General features: G+C 32.1%; 1 protein-coding gene across 7 annotated transcripts in view; it reads right to left on the minus strand.

Moving 5' to 3' along the window:
- MYCBP2 (MYC binding protein 2) overlaps positions 1-21,545 on the minus strand; it is a 272,910-nt gene that overhangs the window by 63,210 nt on the left and 188,155 nt on the right. For 2 of the 7 annotated variants that reach the window (XM_059377907.1, XM_059377904.1), the window contains exons 54-57: positions 19,523-19,747; positions 18,525-18,657; positions 14,801-14,923; positions 11,861-12,016 (exon numbers count right to left, since the gene is read on the minus strand). In XM_059377907.1, coding sequence (XP_059233890.1) covers positions 11,861-12,016; positions 14,801-14,923; positions 18,525-18,657; positions 19,523-19,747 — 637 coding nt within the window. Of the gene's footprint in view, positions 1-2,817; positions 2,920-11,860; positions 12,041-14,800; positions 14,924-18,524; positions 18,658-19,522; positions 19,748-21,545 lie in introns of all 7 variants that reach the window. The other 5 variants (XM_059377906.1, XM_059377905.1, XM_059377903.1 and 2 more) reach the window with 4 other exon arrangements.

Below are 21,545 nucleotides of genomic sequence, written 5' to 3' on the forward strand. Positions count from 1 at the left end.
GTGTGGGCATGTGCAAGTGCACACAGGTGTTTGTAGCCAATACTCTAGTTGTCTAAATATCAAGATAATATTGCCATAGAATTTGCCCTCCTAATGGAAGGTCCAGAAGGACAAGTATCTTTGTCTGCTATTTTTCAGTGATATAATGTCAACAATGGGTCATGGAATATAGCATGTGCTCAATAAATACTTTTTTCTTCTGTTATTCCCAAATTTCACATTCCCTGAAAATCCACTTTTTATAATGATGACTCCCAAGGCCACAGGGCAGAGGTAACTATAGCCACTATGGAATAAGGGTCAGATGCTGGCAAGTCTTGTAATGTAGAAAAATAATGAAGTATGGCAGATAGCCTCTCCAGAACATATTAATGAATGGAGCAGTTATTTAACTGTGAAACACCAATGTCAAGAATAATTATTCTCACTCTTTGAATAAGAAAAATACACTAAACATAATGTTCTTCAGTTCCTACAGTTCTTTAGCATTCTATCATGAATTTCATTTATCATATGTAGTATGTATTCTCTGCATAAAGATAGTATAAGAGACAAGGCTAAATTGAGGGAAAAGTTGTGAAAAAAAATTACATTATAAAAAAATTCTAGACACTGATGCTACCTTGTAGAGCACAGATAAAAAAGATGTAAAATCTGACAAGTAAGTGCTCTCAAACTGTACAAAGGTAGTTTAGCAAACTGCTGCTCAAATTACTGATCTAGTAATGGGTCCATAGAGCAAATTTTATAAATAAACTCTATTTGGTAGAATTAAATATCAACCTAGTTCTTTCCACTAATTTTCCATGTGTGATGTTTGGAGTACTAATTTCTGTTACTAATTTGATATCCTGAAGTGCTATCATCATCACATTTACTTCAGAAACTGAACAATATGTAACAGTAAAACTAGACAATTAAGTAAACAGTAAATCTTTTATGTTTGCCAGTCCTTTCTCTAAGAGATCAATTCATGAATCGAAACAGGTATGCTTTCTAAATCAATGGTGTGCAATTCCTCATAAAGGGAGATCTCTGTGGTTGGCTGAATAACGGAATCTTACAAATAACAGGAACACCACTTGTCATATGCTAGCAATAAATGTTTGCTATGTAGAGAAGGTCAGAGAGTACAGGCGCCTGTACAGTTCATCTCTTTGCCTCTAGCAGTGATGAATATTTTCTCAAGATCTGTAAGTGGCCAAAGCTGAATACCTTTTGGGAGTCTGAGTTTATAAATAATGCAGAATTATTTCTTCCTGAACTGTTAATTGCCAAATTATAAATAAATCCTTTTGACAAATTTACTTTTCCAAAACACATTACATATATTTTTAAAAAAGAATGTCATGTTTGCTAAGTATGATAGGCCCATATGCTAACTAATTGATGTTTTTCTTCTTCATTTGGGTTTAAAAAGTTTTGGAGCATGTAGTAAGTATTAGGAAAAACTGTCATTTGTAGCTGCTTGAAATATCAGTACATATAAAAAAGATCAATAAATATAAATAAAGTATTTAGAACATCCATAATACTTTCACATTCATCACTTAATTTAGTTTAATCATTGTATTTATCGTATGTAAGTTTAAGTGATAGTAGGCAAAAACTGTCTAGTCTCAATGCAATTCTGAAGAAAAAATAATACAGGGCGGGATGGAAATTTAGTACATTCAAATAAATCAGTAAACATGTTAAACGTTACATATTCATTCACCAATGACCTGTATAATTCTTTCATGCCAAAAGCATAAATGATCAGGTTATGTGATACTACACTATAATTAACATACCATAATATAATACTATATTGTGCTATGCCATACTATGTATCAGGTTATACAACTCTATATACCGTACAGATCAGGTTCTACAATACTATTTACTATCCTATAGGAATATATAGTATCACTGTGAACTGTAAAAATGAGGAATGTAAAAACGTTTTACTGATTTCTAAGAAAAAGGAGAATTACTTGAAAGACTTATGTAATATGTTAACTACTGGTACAAAAATAATTTGATAAAATTTTCTTAAAACACAGGATTTTAAGTTTAATTAAATATTACTTTAAGACAAAAAAAAGTGTAGGCATCTATAGTCCTATAAAAGACCAAAAGCATATTTTTAAACTATCTGAAATTTTATCAGTTGTCATAGTAGTTTGAATATTTCTAAATTTAAAATTTTAAAACTAACTAAGAAAATGCTACAAAGACGACTTAATGACAGATGGGACATGTAGGTTTAGACCTATGTATCTATGTATGTATATCTATCCTGATAACTAAGTTAAACTAAAAAACTTTAACTTAATTTTCGAAGAAGAAACTAAAACAGGAAAACGATTTAACATTCTGTAGCAATAAAATAAGTTTAAGGCTAAACCTGCCACCTGAGATACTACATTCTTACAGATCACAACATCCTTTATGCCTTATACAAATATACCATCTGTTCTGATGATACTGACTTAACAATTTCCCAAATCAGGGACTTCTTTCAATATCTCTATTTTGTTTTTGTTTGTTTTTCCTATTTTGTTTTTTTAAGACCTTACAGAGGTCTGATATTAAGTAAAAGTAATACTTAACCTATAAATATAATTAACATGCATATCAACAGGATAATTAACAATATATTATTGAATAAATACAACATAAATTGCCCCCAAATACCAAATTTTAAATAAAATGATAAACTTTAATCTTTAAAAATGGAATGGAATGGAAATGACTGAGGTGAACTAATAAAACTTTATTGAAACCTCCTATGTTCACTACGAATGGCCCATCCGTGAATGCACGCATACCCACCCTTGAGTTTGTGAGACAGAGATGAGAGAGCAGAGGCAGGCCCAGCTACACCATAAGTTTTGTAAATGCGCTCGCGAGAAGCAAGGTTGTGAGATGGAGATTCTATAGTGGAAAACATTGGCAAAGAAGCAGCACAGATTCAATGGAAAAAAAAATTCAGCAGAGAACACAAGCAGAAACAAAGCATTTCAAATGGTATGCACAATCACCTTAGTAAAAAGTTTGTATTTTGCTAAATTTTCCAATAGGTTTATATTTCTCTAAAATTAAAATGGAAAACAAAGACCAAATTGATTTAAATTAATTAAGATAGCTCCAAATGCATTAAAAGTTAAGGCTCATTTCTCTCATAAACCAAATTTGAACATTCCTTTTTAGACTAATATTTCTTTAACTCATTTTTCTTGTCTTTGGTGCTCACTTACTTATAAATAAAAGTTTATAAGTAAATTTTTTTCTTTTGTAAATAGTGGGAGATACAGAAATATTACTTACAGTTTAGCATACTACTGTTGCCTAGTTTTCTATATGGACACATGACTATGACTTTTCCAGTATGTATGGAAACATTTAGGGTTGACTACTTTTCTGAATCCACCTTTGGTGGGAAATGTTAGTGCTACTCCCAATATTTAGTATTTGTTCTATATAGCCTATTACTGAGATACCAAATTTTGTTTATAAAAAGTTTTGCAACACAAAGCAAAGCAAATTTACAAGTCACTGAAAAATGTTAGACACATTAATGATTTATCATGCAGAAAACGAAGTACTTAAAATTATCTTTTTTTCCAAATAACAGAACTTCTGAATTATAATCTTTTAAAAGGAGTATCTTAAAAAACCTTCTATCTAAATCTGAAAAAAAAAAGTATTTCATTTAAAATTTTAACACACAGCAATGAAAATAAATGTAATCCATTGAGCTAAAATAAATTCAGGCAGTAAGGAGATAACTTTATTATTGAAACAAAAATTGGATACAACATACACTTTTCTCAAAACAGAAAAAGTAATAGTTGACTGACTTATTAGCATGGCCAAGATTAAAGATGAACTACTCATAAGCCAAGAAGTCCTTCCATGCAAGGTATGGACTATGAATTACATGTCAGACACTGTTCTAGGAACTGAAGATAAAACAATGAACAGAAATAAAGTCGATGCTCTTATAGAGTTTATTTATCTTCAGGTAAAAGGAGAGGCAACAAACAAATATATACTAGCTCAAGTGGTGACGAATTTGGGAGCCACAAGCATGCAGATGCTGAGTGACATTCCATGCCTGGAGAGGACCAGTTAGGGATGGCGTCCAGAAGAGAAAAAGCCCTGGGACATTCCTAGGAAGACACAACAGAGGAGGATGCAGAAAAGAGAAATGAACAGTCAATGAGGTAGGAAACATCCAGCAGAAGATATTTCAGGGAAAAAAAAGAGGGATCAACTCTGTCACACACTCCTGGACAGAGTACCAGAGATCTTAGTACTGACGAGCAAAAGTGACTAGTAATTTCTGTGAATAAGGATGACTGCAAGGACCTCTTGCAGTGGTTCAAGAGAGAAAGGCAGGAATGCATGGAGAGGCGGGGCATACATGCCCTCAAATCATTTTCATCTAAGTTTAAAAAAAATAGTAATTTTTAATGTTTTTGAGCACCTTCTTTATGAAATCTATAAAACCTCAAAGGTACCAAGCACTGCGAAAGGAGTTCTTCTGCTATTTAAATCTCATGTAATACAAAGTCTGAACCCGTCTCTGAAAATATCCATTAGGAGGGTACTAGTTTTTGGCTAGAAGAGTTAATTCAAGGAAAATTCAAACTACAAATTTAAGGACACAGTCTTTTTTTTTTTTTTTTTTAAAGATTTTATTTATTTCTTTATTTATCAGAAAGAGAGAGAGAGAAAGCACACAAGCAGGCAAAGAGGCAGGTGGAGGCAGAGAGAGGCAGGCTCCCTGCCGAGCAAGGAGCCCAATGGAGGACTCGATCGCAGGATCCTGGGATCATGACCTGAGCTGAAGGCAGTGGCTTAACCCACTGAGCCCCCCAGGTGTCCCTAAGGATACAGTCTTGTGGCTTGCTTGCTAAAATCTATGAAGACAGGGTTTAGCAGGAGGACACCGGAGAAGAAATCAGAATACTATCTTAATTGGAAGCACCCATAAACATAAATGTGAAAAATAAGGCAATTTGTAGGGTAAGGTGTTAGAGGTTTAAGGACAAACTCCTGGAAAAGGGTTTGAAGTCAAAATTGCTTTGAAGTCTTTTCAATATGTTACAAAGCCTAGAGATATTGAATTCCTAGCTATGATTCAAGTGAATAAGAAGAAACATTTTTTGGAAGTCTTAAATGCCTAAAGAAATTAAGCTGTGACTACACACTTGTTCTATGCATCTAATTTTCACAAAATTAGCTCATATTTGAAAACAGTTTGTTACAATTTTTAAAAAAGATTTGTATTTTTCAATTTAAGAAGAGAAATAATCCTTAAGACATACATTGATAACTTTATACAAAAGAAAAAAAGTTAATCAACTTTCAGGCAATTTGTTAGAAACTAAATAATCATGTTCTTTTAAAAATCTCACTTTTTAGGCAAAACACCTAATTATTAAATTTGCCTCTGTGGAATTCTGATTATTTTGGGTGCAACATACAGTTCACTAAAAAGAGTATTAAAAGCAGGATTAAAAAACAGGATTAAAAAACAGGATTAAAAAACAGGATTTTTCTCCAGTACTCATATGAAGTCTATGCTGTGTGTTTGGTATAAAATATCCCTTTATTAACAATATGGTTCTTAATATGTCATTTATTCTTAGTTTTCTAAGTCTAAGTCTTTTTTTTTTTTAAAGATTTTATTTATTTATTTGACAGAGAAATCACAAGTAGGCAGAGAGGCAGGCAGAGAGAGAGAGAGAGAGGAGGAAGCAGGCTCCCTGCTGAGCAAAGAGCCCGCACCCTCTAAGTCTAAGTCTTAGAATAAAACTTATTCTAAGTTTTCTTAGTCTATGTTGTGTGTTTGGTATAAAATATCCCTTTATTAACAATATGGTTCTTAATATGTCATTTATTCTTAGTTTTCTTTGTTTTGGATCCCAACTATTAAGTTCCCTGGGGAACTTCGTTCATTTTCACATCACAGGAACTCTGAGTTCACTGTAAACTGTACTTAAAAAAATTACTCCCTAGGTATTGATAAGAAAAAAAAAAAACAGTATAACTTTCATTTTTAATAGGAAAGCATTCTTGTTTCAGTTTAACAAGGACAAAATGTGGTTCTGCTGTGAATTTTAGAACCCTGACCTTTGTCACTGGGAACATAAACTGGAAGAATCGAAGAATATGTCACCATCTAGTGGCAGCACACAAAACTGCAGTTCTGGGATTTAAAAAGTAGCATATACTTCTTTTCATTGTTAAGTCAACAATTAAGCAATGATTAGAAATGTTAGACGGAATATTAGAAACAACACTATGTTGAAAATACATTACATATAAGAGGTCAGGTGTCTAATCATATCGCCTATGTCACTATCCCTGACACTCTGATAGGAGAAATAATATTGATGGAATTTTTTCCACTTAACATCCATCTTGTAGAAGGCTACAAATAACTGGCAGAAATAATCTTCAGCACCTATTTCTCCTCCTTTTCTAGTTCTCAATCTTAAAAAGACTTGGATTGGATTTGATAGTCTCAATAAAATTACTAAATGTAATCCTAACATAGATATTTGAAAGTATTTGAGGACATTTTATAAATAAATCTATGTCAATGCTCAAATTTCACTATTCTGTCCATTCTTATACAACCTACATTGATGTGTGTGTATATATATGTTTTAAAATATAAGAAAGAAATCTAATTCTATAGATCCTTCATAAGCAATGATCATAAAATTTCACTGAGCTTATTATGGTAGAACGACAGGGACAGTGCTCCTGACTTTCTTCACCTGATTTAAATCCCAGTACTGTACATTTGTATTCTGCTCTGAATAGAACTTCAGATATTTTTGACAGTATGGATGCCTTCCACAGACAGAAAATGGTTAAGTTTAACTTGATATTCTGGAAACTATTTTAAAATTATCTATTTTAAAAAATATAAAAAAAAACTACTTTATTGGTTCTTGAGACATTATATAAATTAAACATTTAAAATGGTCAAAAGATGTGAGTAATTGAACAATATGCAGATAAAAAATTAGTGTAATTAAGTATAACAATTATTCTTACTTCTGTCTATTAATAGTTTGGAGGATTTAAAAGAAGGTGATAGTAATAATTACATACTCTTAGCTAGCAGCCGCCTGGACTGACAGTTTTAGATGCAATATCACTGCATGATCAGTAAATCTAGAATACTAGTAAATGTAGGAGGAAAAAAACTGAATTAAGTGAATGCTAAAGTGAATGCTAAAATCTATTCATTAAATGAATTATAAAATAATGAAATCTAGAACAAAATTTCCAACTGAAAGATAAAACAGAAATAAGTTTTTCATTAAAATGTAACACTAACCTAAATGAAAAGAAAGTTGTAAGAAAGATGGATGACCCCTAGGATAACCCCTAAAACACAATCTGTCTCTAAGTAACTTCGAGACATAACTGCACCTGCATAAAACATATTCACAGCATATTACTGAATAAATAGTAAATTCCAAGTAACTATGGTTAAGGGATATAACATTAGGGAAAAGTGTATCATTTCAGAGTTTTTGATGGCTGAGATAGGAAAATGCTGAGAAAATTTGATGTGTATGTATCCTGGGCCTTAGAAAGAATAACTTCAAAAAACTCCATGAAAAGGTTAAGTATTACTCCTTAAGCAATAATGTGAGGTGCAAGAGAGCTGGGAATGCTCTCAAAAATAAAAATCTGGCTCTCCACAAACTTCTTACTAACTGTAAGGTGAAAAGTGGTAACTATTCATCAGAGAAATCAGACACTTTGTTCTGGTTCAAAACAGGAGGATACAACAAATGTAGAACAAAGACAGCTAAAACTGAAACCAAAACAAAAAGGTTTTTAGAGAAGATACTTATGTTTGAAGAAAGAAGAAAAGAGGAGAACATAAATTCAAGGTTCCATCTGTGCCACAGCTTCATGGTAGGCAGGTAAGCAAATGGGACAAATTTTGTGGTATGATTACAATCCAGGATAGAAAGGACTTCTCAGTCTTGGAAACAAAGCTGGCATTTATACACTACCATTCACAGTAATATCTGAAAATAGTGTTACTACATGAAGAATCAATCTCAAGAAAAATAAAAGTTATGCTGTAAAATGTACACTGAAGACTAGCTAGGAAACCTTAACTGTTTCTTTCCAAATTCTTTCTTGCCACTCCTTCCACACTGAGAATAAAACTGCTCTCTCTCTCAGGCTATGATTTCTTCTAAGCTTCCCTGGAGCTTAAGATATGTTAAGTGCTTGCATCAAAAGGCAATAGTGAAAAAAAAAAAAAAAAAAAGGCAATAGTGATACCAGCAGATAACACGCATGGGGCACCCCACTTATGGCAGGGTAAACAGGGCTCAGATGTGTCAGTTACCTAACTATATAAAGCTAGTATGTGGCTGGAGGGGAAATTTGAGTTTTAGGTCTTTCCATCACTTCATCTCTGTAAGTTAAATAAACACAGTGTTGGTATATATTTATATTCTCAAATGTAAATAAATATGCATGCAGATACTCAAGTGGACCTTTTAAGTCACATTTAACAAATTTTGGTTTCATTTAAGAATGTGACATACAGGTGTAACAGAAAAACTCTTGTTGCAAGGTAACCTTGAGGTTTCCTATCTAGGCTTGAAAGTCCTGTCAAAATAACAGATAACATAACAAATAATGACAAAATAACATATGTTACATGTTTAAAATGTCTGGGAGAATACTAAATTGTCTTCATTATAATTTTTTCTACAAGAAAAATAAATACAAACTACGTAGCATCCTGTATAGTAGATATAAACGCCCATGTTAAACACAGTCATTTGGGATAGTTTCTCAGTTGGAGGATCGTGCTTAAGTATACTCAGAATTATTATAACTCTGTATATTAGGCATCATATAGGCATTATAGCGTTTTATTTATTTATAGTGGTTTTAATTAGTACTGAAATATTTTTCCTCTTCTTTGAAGATGTACTCTGAGTAAAAACTGGAATATCTAGCGTGAAATAACAAGAACTACATGATCTTAAATTCATGTTTTACACTGAAGAAAGTGATCATCTTAGGCATTTATACTCAATAAAAATTCCTTCAATGCCTATGATGTATGAGACCTGGGCAGGGGCTATGGAACAGAAAATGATGCTTTCAAAAGGAAGGAGTAAAGAGTGAAAAAAGTAAGCGGTATGATATTCTTATAGAAATCAGGCAGAGATATCATTTTCCACCTCAGTTCACTAGACCCTCATTGCAAAATTGTTTACCAATTCTAAAAACTCCATAAATAATCTGAAATAAAAAAGTAAATTACAGAACAGTAAAGAAAAAGCTTACATGCACACTTTTCTCTCTCATGCCTATCTACACATAAGGGAAATTTGTAATTTTTTCTGTAATCATTCTATTTCACTACAATAACAGTTGAAAAAATTTGTGTGTATATATAATTTTGTTAATTTAAAAAAATTACCAAATTAATTTAATGTACTAGGATAAATACCAATTCCAAGATTAATGAAAAACTACACCTCAGGAATAAAACAACCTAAAGAATTACTGATAACACTCACAGAAATTCTAGGTAAAGTTAACATGTGGGTCAGTTTAATGTGTGTCTACGTAGAGCTTGTCTACTTAACTGGGAACCTGAGTTATGACATTTAGGAAATCTTTTTTTCCTTTCCAACTATTCTGCACTCTTAAAATTAAACTATAAAACAAACAAACTAATAAAACAAAACAAACAAAATACTCTAGATAAAACAAATGTAATCAGAAATTTTAAAAACACATATTGGGGCACCTGGGTGACACAGTTGGTTAAAGTGTCTGACTCCTGGTTTCGGCTCAGGTCATGATCTCAGGGTTGTGAGACTGAGCCCTGTGTCAGGCAGTGAATTCAGTATGGAGTCTGAGTTTCTCTCTCCCTCTGCATCTCCCCCACACCCACCACCCTGCTCCTGCTTGCTCTTTCTCAAATAAATAAATCTTAAAAAAAAAAAAAAAAAACCCCACACATATTAAAGGCCAGTTTTGGCAGTATTACTTATCAGTACACAAAGGTGAATATTTAAAACATGGCACTTGTAGTCAGTAGGACTGGCCTCACATTCTGGCTCTACCATTTTACTGTACGTGTTTCTAGGGAAAATCATTCATTCTAAGCTTCTGTTTCTTTGATGGTGATATTACCTTAAATGAGGATGTATTAAAGTGCTTAAACATAGTGTTTAGTACATAGTGGTGACTAACAGTATAAGCAAAAATTAGTAAATATACGTTTTATTTTCGTATCATAAAAGTGTAAGACAAAAATGAGTCTCATATTACTAATTAGTAATGGGAAATTCAGTATGTAGCCATCTTCTAAAGCAAGGTGAACTGCTGGTGTGACAGACAGCAATGACGTTCAGGAAAGAATACCCTGCTCAGGTAGTCTTAACAATCAGCACTCTGCCACATTTAATTGTCTTAACATAATGTGATTAAGACCATTGTAATTTATTTCCAAAACATTAAAACTATTTTTACATTCCGCACTGTTTTTAGTCTTGCTTGAAATTAAGAATTCTGGTTTCTAGAATTTGGAAATCAAACTTCAATGATATTCTGATGATACTAAGAAGTTTAGAAGAAAGATTTAAGTAATCCTCATTGTTGGAGTACAGGCAAGCAATGATTCAGAACATTGGTAACTGAGATGTGTCTAGGACACGATTTCAAATTTGCTCCAAGATGGTAAAGGAAGAAGTGGTACTAATAACATCTAGACACAAAAGGCACAAAATTACTTTGATACAGTGTCAGTTGGAAGCCCATTATCCTTTGGGAGAGACAAATCTAATTTTATTATGGTTGTTATATTTTGAAATATTTCATTAAATAATTTCATTAAACTTGCCTAATATATAGTAAAATCCTAGAGAAGTTTATACTCCTATAAACTCTAACATAGAAAATAATATCATAATGAGTAACATCATTTGCATGAAGTGGGACTTTCATAAATATCTCATTCAGTGAGCATGCCTACATATTGTATAGCTGATATATGAACTGAAGGCCAAAAAGAACATATTGTTGTCATACTGCAAGAAGCTTTGAGAATTTTATGTGGAAGCCTCAGGAGGTCATTAAGAAAAAAGAACACTCCATTAAGAGTAATTTGTTTGGGTCTATTTTACAGATCAATGTGAGTTACTATCCTGGAGGAAGGGCAAAAGCAATCCCAGAAGGCAGAGCTAAAATCAAACGACCACTTTAACATAGTAGGAAAAAGAAAAACAACAACAAAAAAATAAAAAGCAAGAGAAGAAACAATAATTTGAGAAAATCTGGAAACCTAAAATTGCTACACATTTCACAGATACCAAATTCACTTAAGAAACAAACAAACCAGTACCACCTCTCCTCCACCCACTTGTACAGTGAAATAGGTTTATTCTTTTGGGGCATCTCTAAGTAATAAAGATCCAGTGTAAAACAATGAAAGTTATCTCTATAACTGATGCTTAGCATAGTCATGCATATTGTAAAAGAAGAACTTAAATAAAATAGTTTTTTCTTAACATGCTTTAGCATATGTATTTGCTTATGTTGGAATTAGAATAGAGAGCATAATAGTCAGACTGCAGTAACTATACTTAATAAAAAATGAGTGATTAAAAAACAAATGTCTTAGCTGCAGAATGTCTTAGCTCAAAATAGCTTAAATGCTTCAAAAATGTGGGAAGGGATAACATCCTCATAAAATAAAACCAGTCAAGTGAGTTGATAAATAATCAGTAACTGATAAACAACTTGGAACAAAGCTTCAGAAATGGCTTCATGAGGCATGTAAGGCTGACAGACTTACTCTGAAGCTGAGGCTGCTGGAAGGAAAGGGGCTGTCCGAACACAAATGGGCTGTGGACTAGGGAAGAGGGAGGTTTTGCAGCTTGATCAAAGATGGAAGGAGCTGGGAGATTGGGCCGTGACTGAATGGAATTCAATATGGCACTCAGTTGGTCACCTGCAGTGGGCAAAACAGTCAAAACTACAACTTGTTATTAATTAACATCCAAAATGGCAAAGAATATGGTGCTTTATGACATTCAAATAAAGTTAGACACTAAATAAAACTATGCCAATTCAGAAATGAGTGGAAACTGGTGTTGATTATCTTCAAGTTAGGGACAAAATGTTGCATGTTGTTTTAATACTCTTATGTAACAGCCCACCTACAAAAAAAATTTTATGTAAATTCATATACAACGTTGAGCAGCAGCATGGAAGAATTCAGAGTCCATGAAGAATCTATGACAGATAAGTTGACTCAGTATCATACCAGTGTAAATGAAGATCTAAGTAAACAAAGTCTTCTACATAATACCTAACAAATAACTAAATAACCCTGCCTCATATGCATTACATGACATGCAGAAGATAAGCAAATATGAAAAGGTTTTTAAGTAAATGTAGAACTGAAGGGAGGCAAAGCCTATGTTATTAACTTAATATATTTACATTTAGTTAATATATTAATATTTTCATTAAGTTGTTCCTGCCAAAGAAATTATGCTTCTTAAAAGCATGAACTCCTTTGCTTGGATGAATAATATAAAAATCTGTAAGACCTACAAGATAAAAAGGAGTATGAGCTATCTAATTTGAATAGTAGCTCAAATGTGAATTCTGACATTTTTCCTTAAAATTAAATGCAAAGGACTTTAACAGATAAATATTTTAAAAAATATGAAACAATATAATTAGATGGATGATCCTTATAAGATTATGCATATTAAATAGTTTGTATGATGCTGAAAAAGAGAAGAAGAAAAAAACATCTAGAATAGTTGATGCAGAAATTGGAAAACAGTACCTTTCCAATCCCTAAATATAATAAAGTTTTTAAAGTGAAAACTTTAAATGAAGCAGCAAAAAGCAAGAGTTATATGGAAAGAACTATGTATACAGCTACATGTCTACTTTTCAAAAACTTAACGCTGAACATTACAGAAAGGATTTTAGAGATTATGAAGAATTTTTTACAATTAAGAATAAAGAATTTTTGCAAAAAACAATTTCTTGAACTTCGACAGTCTAAAAATTTAAAGAAAATGGGAACTACTGTTAAAGGTAAGTTCATAAACAAAGGTTAGATATATCTAATTAGATTTAAGTTTCTTAATACTACTTTGCACCATCTAAATATTTAAAAAGCACATAAACAAGTACATGATATTTCTGAATATTAGCAGAATCACACTTTTAAAAAGTAATATTTTATTATTTCTACTTAACAAATTTTCTCAGCAATGTCTGTCTCTTAAAAGTTGATTTATATATCTATGATGTTTTATAATATTTTAAAGACTGATTTAAAGTGATAGCCACCAGTACAATTTAGACATTACAGCATACAATTTGAAATAAATGTGGCTTTAAAACAGATTATTAACAAAGCATAGTAGCGGTAAGTAAATGCTGAGATTTTAATTTAAGAATCGACAATGGGAGAGAGAAAGGGACATGAAGAAAAAACCACCAAGCATTTACCCTACTTAAATATGAAGATCTAGCTCAAGTTAGTTGAAATCTGACCTACCAAAACTAAGCAAGCAGGTATCCCCAAGCCTGAAGGATAGACCAACATAACAGAATAGGAAAAGCCAAAAAGAAATCCTGACACTAGGCTTCCTTCCTATGAATACTTTGTGGAAAGAAATAAAGGTATCCAACAAAATGTAGTTTTGTTCTAAATTGAGCATTTCCTTTACACTGATGTCATTTTGCATCTTGTTGACTATTGCATTATTTCACTTGCTCTGCAAGTCAGGTCTAATGACACTGTTTTTATTCCTTGACATCAAATCCTACGAATTAGTGTAAACAACATTTTTTTTTAATATATATATATATTTTTTAATATTTTATTTTTTATAAACATGTATTTTTATCCCCAGGGGTACAGGTCTGTGAATCACCAGGTTTAGTGTAAACAACATTTTAAAATAAAATTATTTCCACAAAGGCTATCTTCTCCCTCCTACCATCATCGAACAAGTAGCAAGTAGCCAGTATGCTACTTGCTGATGATATGCTGATTTAGAAAAGAAGTCACGATCAGGTACATGGAAAAGAACAGGAATGTGTCTGAATTTAGATACAGATACAATTTTAGATGAAATTCGGGTATAAATTGTTCTGAAATACTTACTTGTTTGCATTGTCCCTGACACTGGTCTCTTTTAATACTGCAGTCCAAAACAGCTACACACAATTTATATTTTTTGGCTTAGGCTTTTGTTTTTCTTTTCACAACTTTCTGATTTCATTACACATACCAAACCCAAAGATGTCATTCATTTCATATGATTCTAAATTAACTAAGGTAACTTAGACATTCAAAACTGCACATGTAATAAGGTTGATGTGTAATATTACTTAAAATGTTTTGATTTTAAATGGATCATTGTAGAGGGTTCTTTTTTTTGGTCATTAATACTACTCTTAATAATAAGTGGATGATAAAAACAATAGTTCTTTTACTAGATTTCACAGAATCTTTATGATGTGAATTCTGAGCGAGTATCTTTAAAATAAGAGCATATAAGCAAGAACTCCTATGAAACGTAAACTAAAACTGGTAAAAATGATAACATAAAAACAACACTTTTGCAAACATTTTGACTATTAGTTTTCTAGGAAACTTTAATAAAGTTTCACAGGTGAACAGTAAGAAAAATGGGTAAAAGAGAAGGTAATAAAAAATATTAAAGTTGGGTAGGTAAAAGACTCACTTTCAAACACCTACCTTTATTATTTCCAAGTCCATAATCAAATCCTTGGGCGCTGCAACTTGCCCCTTTATTAAAAGCTTGCACTGAGAAAGGGCTTGGAGGAGGAGTTTGAGAATTTTGATCCAGAAGAACTTGTTCTATAATAAAAGGCACAGCTATAACATTAGTTTCCTATGTGCTAATCCCTATTCACTTACATTTCTAGACTCTTTTCAAAAAATCAATCCCAGCACTTCCCTTAGGCAATACTCTTCAGTATGAGAGATTTCAGCAGTGAAATAGCTCTTCTGGAAAATACCCGTGAACAAAGAAAGAGTTGCCAAGAAAGACTTTATAATGGTTAGATTTTAAAATAACCTCACATTTAGATTTAACAATAAGTCTAACAATTAGGGCCATCAACACTTGACAAAGTAGATGACAAATCTTTGTTTTCATCTATCAAATACACAGTGAAACTTAGGAACTGGATATGCTCTTTTGGAGCCAATTTGCTTTTACTGTGGCTGGATATATCACTGAATGTATACTAATATTTTTGGACCAGGAGCTCAAATTTATAACAAATTTATATAAGAGTATTTTATAAAATAAAAACAGGCACCTATAAACCAGAAATCAAAATATTTTGTATATCACTACTCAAATAGTAAAAAGTCTTAAAAATGTCTAAGTATGTGGTACTTTTTCTATTTGAATATCTAATATATAAAGTATTTTAAGTTCTGAATATAAAAATTATGGAAAATTTATTTCTAACTTATTTTTACTCATTATATAAGGCCATTTCCCCCAAAATGAAAGGATGATAAACCAAGTCATGCAGTCAGAGCTATTTGTACATGCTCAAGTCAATCCTATTTCATGAAAAAAAAAAAAAAAAGGCAAATATTTTATTTGGTTTACTACATAATTAATAAGCTAAGTTATTCTCTATTATCAATCAAGTGGCCATAAGATTCTGTATGATAGAGGACTAAAAACACTAATGCCAGAATTCAATAGCTAATTAATGCCAGCTAAAAAAGGCAAAATAAAATCTGCCAAATGAAAAGTAAAAAAGAGAAAAAAAGATTCCATCAAAATAACATAATGAATAATGAAAATTTTTGAGTATAGTTTTTAAAAGTCACATCTCTTTAAAGAGAAAATGGAACTAGAAGGTGGTGGTGGAATGTGTTCCTCCTCCCTGTGAATCAGACTCCTGCTGTACCACTGGTACTGTACGTCTACCTCTTCATTTACATTTCTAGACTCTTTTCAAAAAAATCAATCCCAGCCCTTCCCTTAGGCAATACTCTTCAGTATGAGAGATTTCAGGGGTGGAAGAGCTCTTCTGGAAAATACCTATGAACATTAATCTCAGTGGGAAAGATGACATCACTCTTAAAACCTCAGAATGGTCTTAGCACCAAGCATGAAGTCTGTTTCTAACCAAGCAGTAACTTTGCCTACTAGTTTTACTTAAAGATATCAAAGACCTGTCTGTAAAGAATTTTAACGAGAGGAAAATTTTATTTTACTTATACTACCTCATATAAATTGCTCTAGTGCCAAATCCTCTTATTTCCATATTAGAAACAGTTACTTGCTAATACCAATGAGCAGACTATTTGGGATACAATTATCAACGAATCTTAGTGATTTTAAGGCACTAACTCATCACTTTTTTCCAGAGCACCCCAGGTCTTATGTTAATTGAAGAATCACATTATTATCAAATATATATGTATCAAAGAGGGAAAGGATGTTAAGTGATGGCAGAGAGAAATGTAAACTTCTGCTTTTAGGGCTGAATATCTTTCTTAGCAGAAATAATATCCTAATTTAATTTAAGAAGCATTTTATCTAAGAAGAATCTTCTACCTTCTAAGTAAGTAAGTAAAGTAATTAAGTAAGTAAAATTCTCCCTTTAAAAGTCAGTCTTTAGAATAGACAGTATTTTACATTTTAATAACAGCTAACCTTCCCATCTGGCACCTTTATGTTATTATTTGTTCATGGAGCTTTCATATCAAACTTATATTTTCATTTTGTAAATGAGAAAACTGAATGACAGAGATGTTAGGAAACTTGGCCACGGTCACACTATTGAAAAGCTGCAGAGCTTGTATTTGTGTTCTAGCAGTCGAGCTCCAGAGTCCACTTTTACACATGAGGCTGTATTAGGGTATACTGCCAGTTAAAATAATTATTATACTAGGAAGGTCCTTTGATAGTTACCTACACTATTCTCATACTATTGAACTATGTCTTCTATAAAGGTGATTCCACTTTAGGTATTTTTATTTATATCTAAATATTCCTATATAGTGGAAATGTTTACAAATTTCTGAATACGTAGTATGTATGTAAGTATATTATAAATGAGAAGGTTATTCCGTAAAATGTCTGACTTACATCAAGTGAACCCTTTTTCATTCTCACAACAAATGGAAGAACAGTTATGCCATAAGGGAGTAGGTTCTCAAGTTCTATTCCTTGACTACTGATACAGGCTGGTGTGGTGTCATGAGCACAGCACTTCAAACACGAATGAAGATTCTGGCTTAGGTCTTACATCTGCCATAGAGCCAGCTGTATAACTACAGGCAAGTCATTTTAAATTCTGTGACCTTTAGTTTCCTTATCTCTAACATGAAGATTATGTAACTTATCACACAGGGTTGTTGTGAGGAAAAAAAAAAGGAGGACTTTAATATACAATATTAATACATCTAAATGTACTCTGTCATTCATGAAGCTTTAACTTTTTAAAAAATCTATTTATACTTATGGCCATATTACCTCTTGGACAATAAATACTGTGAACTTACTCTCTTTTGGATAAATAAACATGTTCTTTTATTTATCTGACCTTTTCCTTTACGTTTTGGGATTTGATTTGGAGTAAAATCTATGCTTGACTTAACCATTTATTTTGATGGCCTAACTAATATTTTTGTGACCCAACTTGTATTTACAAAACTTAGTATGCAATTAGTATGTTTTAGAACAAGGAACACAAAGATTAAAAACCCGTGCCTGTCCACAAGGGACTCACAATCTAGGTGTAAAGATATGAAAATTAACTTCAATATAGACACAGTTTTATCTAGTAGTGAATATAGTTCTTTGGGAACACAGAATTCTTGACTCAGTCAGTTTCAGTTAAAGCTTCGCCCAAGAGATGACATGGTCTGAACTTGGAAGAACCATGTTTCTGCCCACAGGAGAATGAATAGAGGGGACAATAAGGAAAGTCTTTTATTAAATAAGACCGTTACTAAAAAAGATAAAGTTGAAAGCTGAAACTCTAACAACAACATAGTAATGCTCCAAAAGATGCTATGCATTTATCCAATGCTCAATGAGACAAAATTTAATCAAATGAAATTGCCTGGGAGAAGTACTGTGATTAATGGTTTGAAAAGTGAATGTCCATTTAGTGGCAGAAAGGGTGAAACATTCAGCCCTGGACTGGCACAGAATAATGAATTCATATGAATCCACATCAATGAAATAAAAAGCATGGTTTTCAAGGATGGAATCATATGTTTCATATTTTCTTTTAATTCTCTTCTTACATGTGCATTCATTTAGTATCCATTATTTTACAAACAAATGTTAACAATTTTAAGATTTTAACCTTTAGTTTTGCTTTTTTACCTAAAAAAAACCCAAACAAACACAAAAATGCTGTTTACTTCTGCATTCCAAAGGTTAATCAGATTAAATCACAAATTTAAGCCAACTTGCCATCTTCATGTCGGAGGTACTGGTTTCCGCCTCTGTCTCTAGCTAAGGACCATGCCTCTCCTTCATCACTCTCACAGAACTCTACCATGCTGTTCTTATCCAGCTGCACCCACGCACCTTCAGAATTGGTTACCTAGTACATAACAAAAAGCATGATTGATTGGCTTGACTCTTTTAGGGCACTCAGACTGAAAACCAGCAACAAATTTAAGTGTTTGAACAGGGTAATCATTCAGAAAGTTTTTACCAGAAATTAGTTTCTGAAATTAAGACCACAGCCTGAGGTAAGACAGAAATCAATAAAAAGTTCTGTAAAATACTGCTTATTTATGACTTTGGTAAAAATAGTAATTTTTAAGGCACAGGATAACCCCTAAGTAACTTGAAATATTACCCCAAAACAGGTGGCACTCTCTCTCTTTTTCTTTTTTGCACCTAAAATGTCCTAACATGGCAAACTATTATTTAGATTGGTCGTGTCTACAATACAACCTGAAAATGACCCTGACACTGAGAAATAGCATGACACACTACATCTTCAAGCTCATCAGTGAGGCAAATGCCACAGGTGACTAAAAAGTAATTTTATTTGCTCAGGACTTCAGTGAGACACATAAATGGGAACAAAGAAATGTAACTTTATATATATTACATCTCCACACCAATTCATAGCAAATATTTTAAAGTGCTGTTAATCAATGATGTTATAGTACATTTGTAATTATGAAAAGATATATGCACATACCAAACATTCATATGTACAATACAAATCATTTTGTTAATATATTGTTCTCACAAGGATAATTATAAGAAAAAAATTACTTAAAAAAGAAACAGAAAAATTATGTTAGTAATATTTGTAATACAAGTAAAGATAAAGAACATTAACATTTAAGCACCTGGGATGGAAATGGCAACCTTTGGAAGAAAGAGATGCTCTGGTTGTATTATATTAAAAAGGAATAATTTAGAAGTCATGAAGCTACAAGAATCCATACCTCTCCCACTGCTTTGACTTTGTTTCCCAGAACTAACATTCCAATTGGGATACCTCTAAGGTTAGGGCAGCTTCTGATGTTGTGACCGGAAGGTCCTGTCTTCACTACCTTGTACATGCCTGGCCCTCCTCGCAAGAACGGCATATCTTGTTCTTGCATTGTGGCTTCCTGTGGGCAGCAGGAGTTTATATCTTTGAAAAAGTCATCAGTATTAGTTTTAGGTTCCTGAAAATTTGAATAGGAAAAAAAAATACAATCTATTATCACTTTGTCATCCTCTTATTAATAGCTTTCACAGCAAGTCTATAATACTATCAAACAAGAATACAATAACAGAATATATACATTAATACCACTACTAAAGAATCTTTCAGTTTCTCAATGCTGAGTAATACTTAAATAGATGTGAAGAAAAGTTAGCGGGAGAGCATATGAACCTCTGGGTTTTTGCCCACCACAGTTTAAGAAATATGGTAGTACTTAGTTTTATTTTTATCTTTTAATGAAATATTAAAGAGTAGGAACAACAAAAAAATACACTCTGTGAACCACAACTGAATAATTTTGAATCATTATTACTGCATTGCTGCATGTTGGTATGGATTAAAAAGTCTAAATCTTCATTTCCTTACACCTTATAATATTTATTTATAGAGAAAACAAGTGTGAAGACTCTGGAGACTTATCTATAAATAGTGATAGCAATAATGAAAAAAAGGGCATAAAATATAACTGTATCTTAATATTTCTAGTTATGAATGAAGTAAGAGTGCTTTTAAGATTTTAACAACTCATACTTTCTTAATATAATACAAATAAAAATGTCTTGCTAGATTTGCTAGGCCATTACTAAACATATTAATGCTATTAACAGAAAAAGATGATTATACTTCCAGTACAGAAATTAATATCAAAGATGCATTTTTACAGAAATATAATGCATTTAGATAAAAAGGTTTGTTTCTAAAATGAAAGAAAAGGATATGCTCTAAATTTTCTGTTGAATCTGAAATCTGAATGAAATTGTTTCCTATGTGAATGTAATAAAGAGAAATAACAACCTCCTCACATTTGTCTTCTTCCCAAACATATGTAAAGGAAAGTTCCATACCGGGGTTCTTCTATTGTCATTACTACTCCTTAAAGACAGATTTAAACTGTACTTTTAAAAACAGTACTAGAGACTCTAAAAATTGTTTTATATTTAAATACAACAAAAGATGACCATAATGGGACACTTTTTCAAACATTAGGTTAAAATTAAATTAATATTTAGCAATGTCATATAAATGGAATAAAAATGAAAAAACCCACTAATATTTATACAAGATAAAATAATCCTGAATAGTTCTATCCTTCTATCACTACAAGGAGTCTCATACTAAAGGGTCTTTCCTATGGTAAAAAATTAAATATAAAATCCTGAGGTTAAAAAAAAATGTGGATTTGAGAATTCTGTGTACCTGTGACTTTAATTCAATATATGATCAGGGAAAAAAATTTTTTTTTAAGATTTATTTATTTGACAGAGAGAGATAACAAGTAGGCAGAGAAAGGCAGGTGGGGGTGGGGAAGCAGGCTCTCTGCGCAGCAGAGATGTGGAGCTGGATCCCAGGACCCTGAGATCATAACCTCAGCTGAAGTCAGAGGCTTAACCCACTGAGCCACCCAGGCAACCCCAATCAGGGAAAATTTTTAAACCCACTATTAACCTTCACATAATATTCCATAAATTTCATTATGGTGATAAAAAATCACCAATTTTTACATATACAAATATGTACTAGGGATAGTATTTATTTACATTTAATATAATTGTCATGCTGTATTTATCTAACATTGTTTAGTCATACATTGACAATTTAATAGAAATGAGAATTTTAAACACCTGAAAAATTTAGATTAGAATTATAATCTAAAGTAAACTTAAAATATGCATTGTCCTTACCCATGCATTTGTATTTATATAGACTTACATAGGAATACAAAAGATGGTGCTCAAAATAAAAATGGGAGAGTAAGG

Source organism: Mustela nigripes, chromosome 15 (assembly GCF_022355385.1).
Source record: "Mustela nigripes isolate SB6536 chromosome 15, MUSNIG.SB6536, whole genome shotgun sequence".
Taxonomy (NCBI): Eukaryota; Metazoa; Chordata; class Mammalia; order Carnivora; family Mustelidae; genus Mustela; species Mustela nigripes.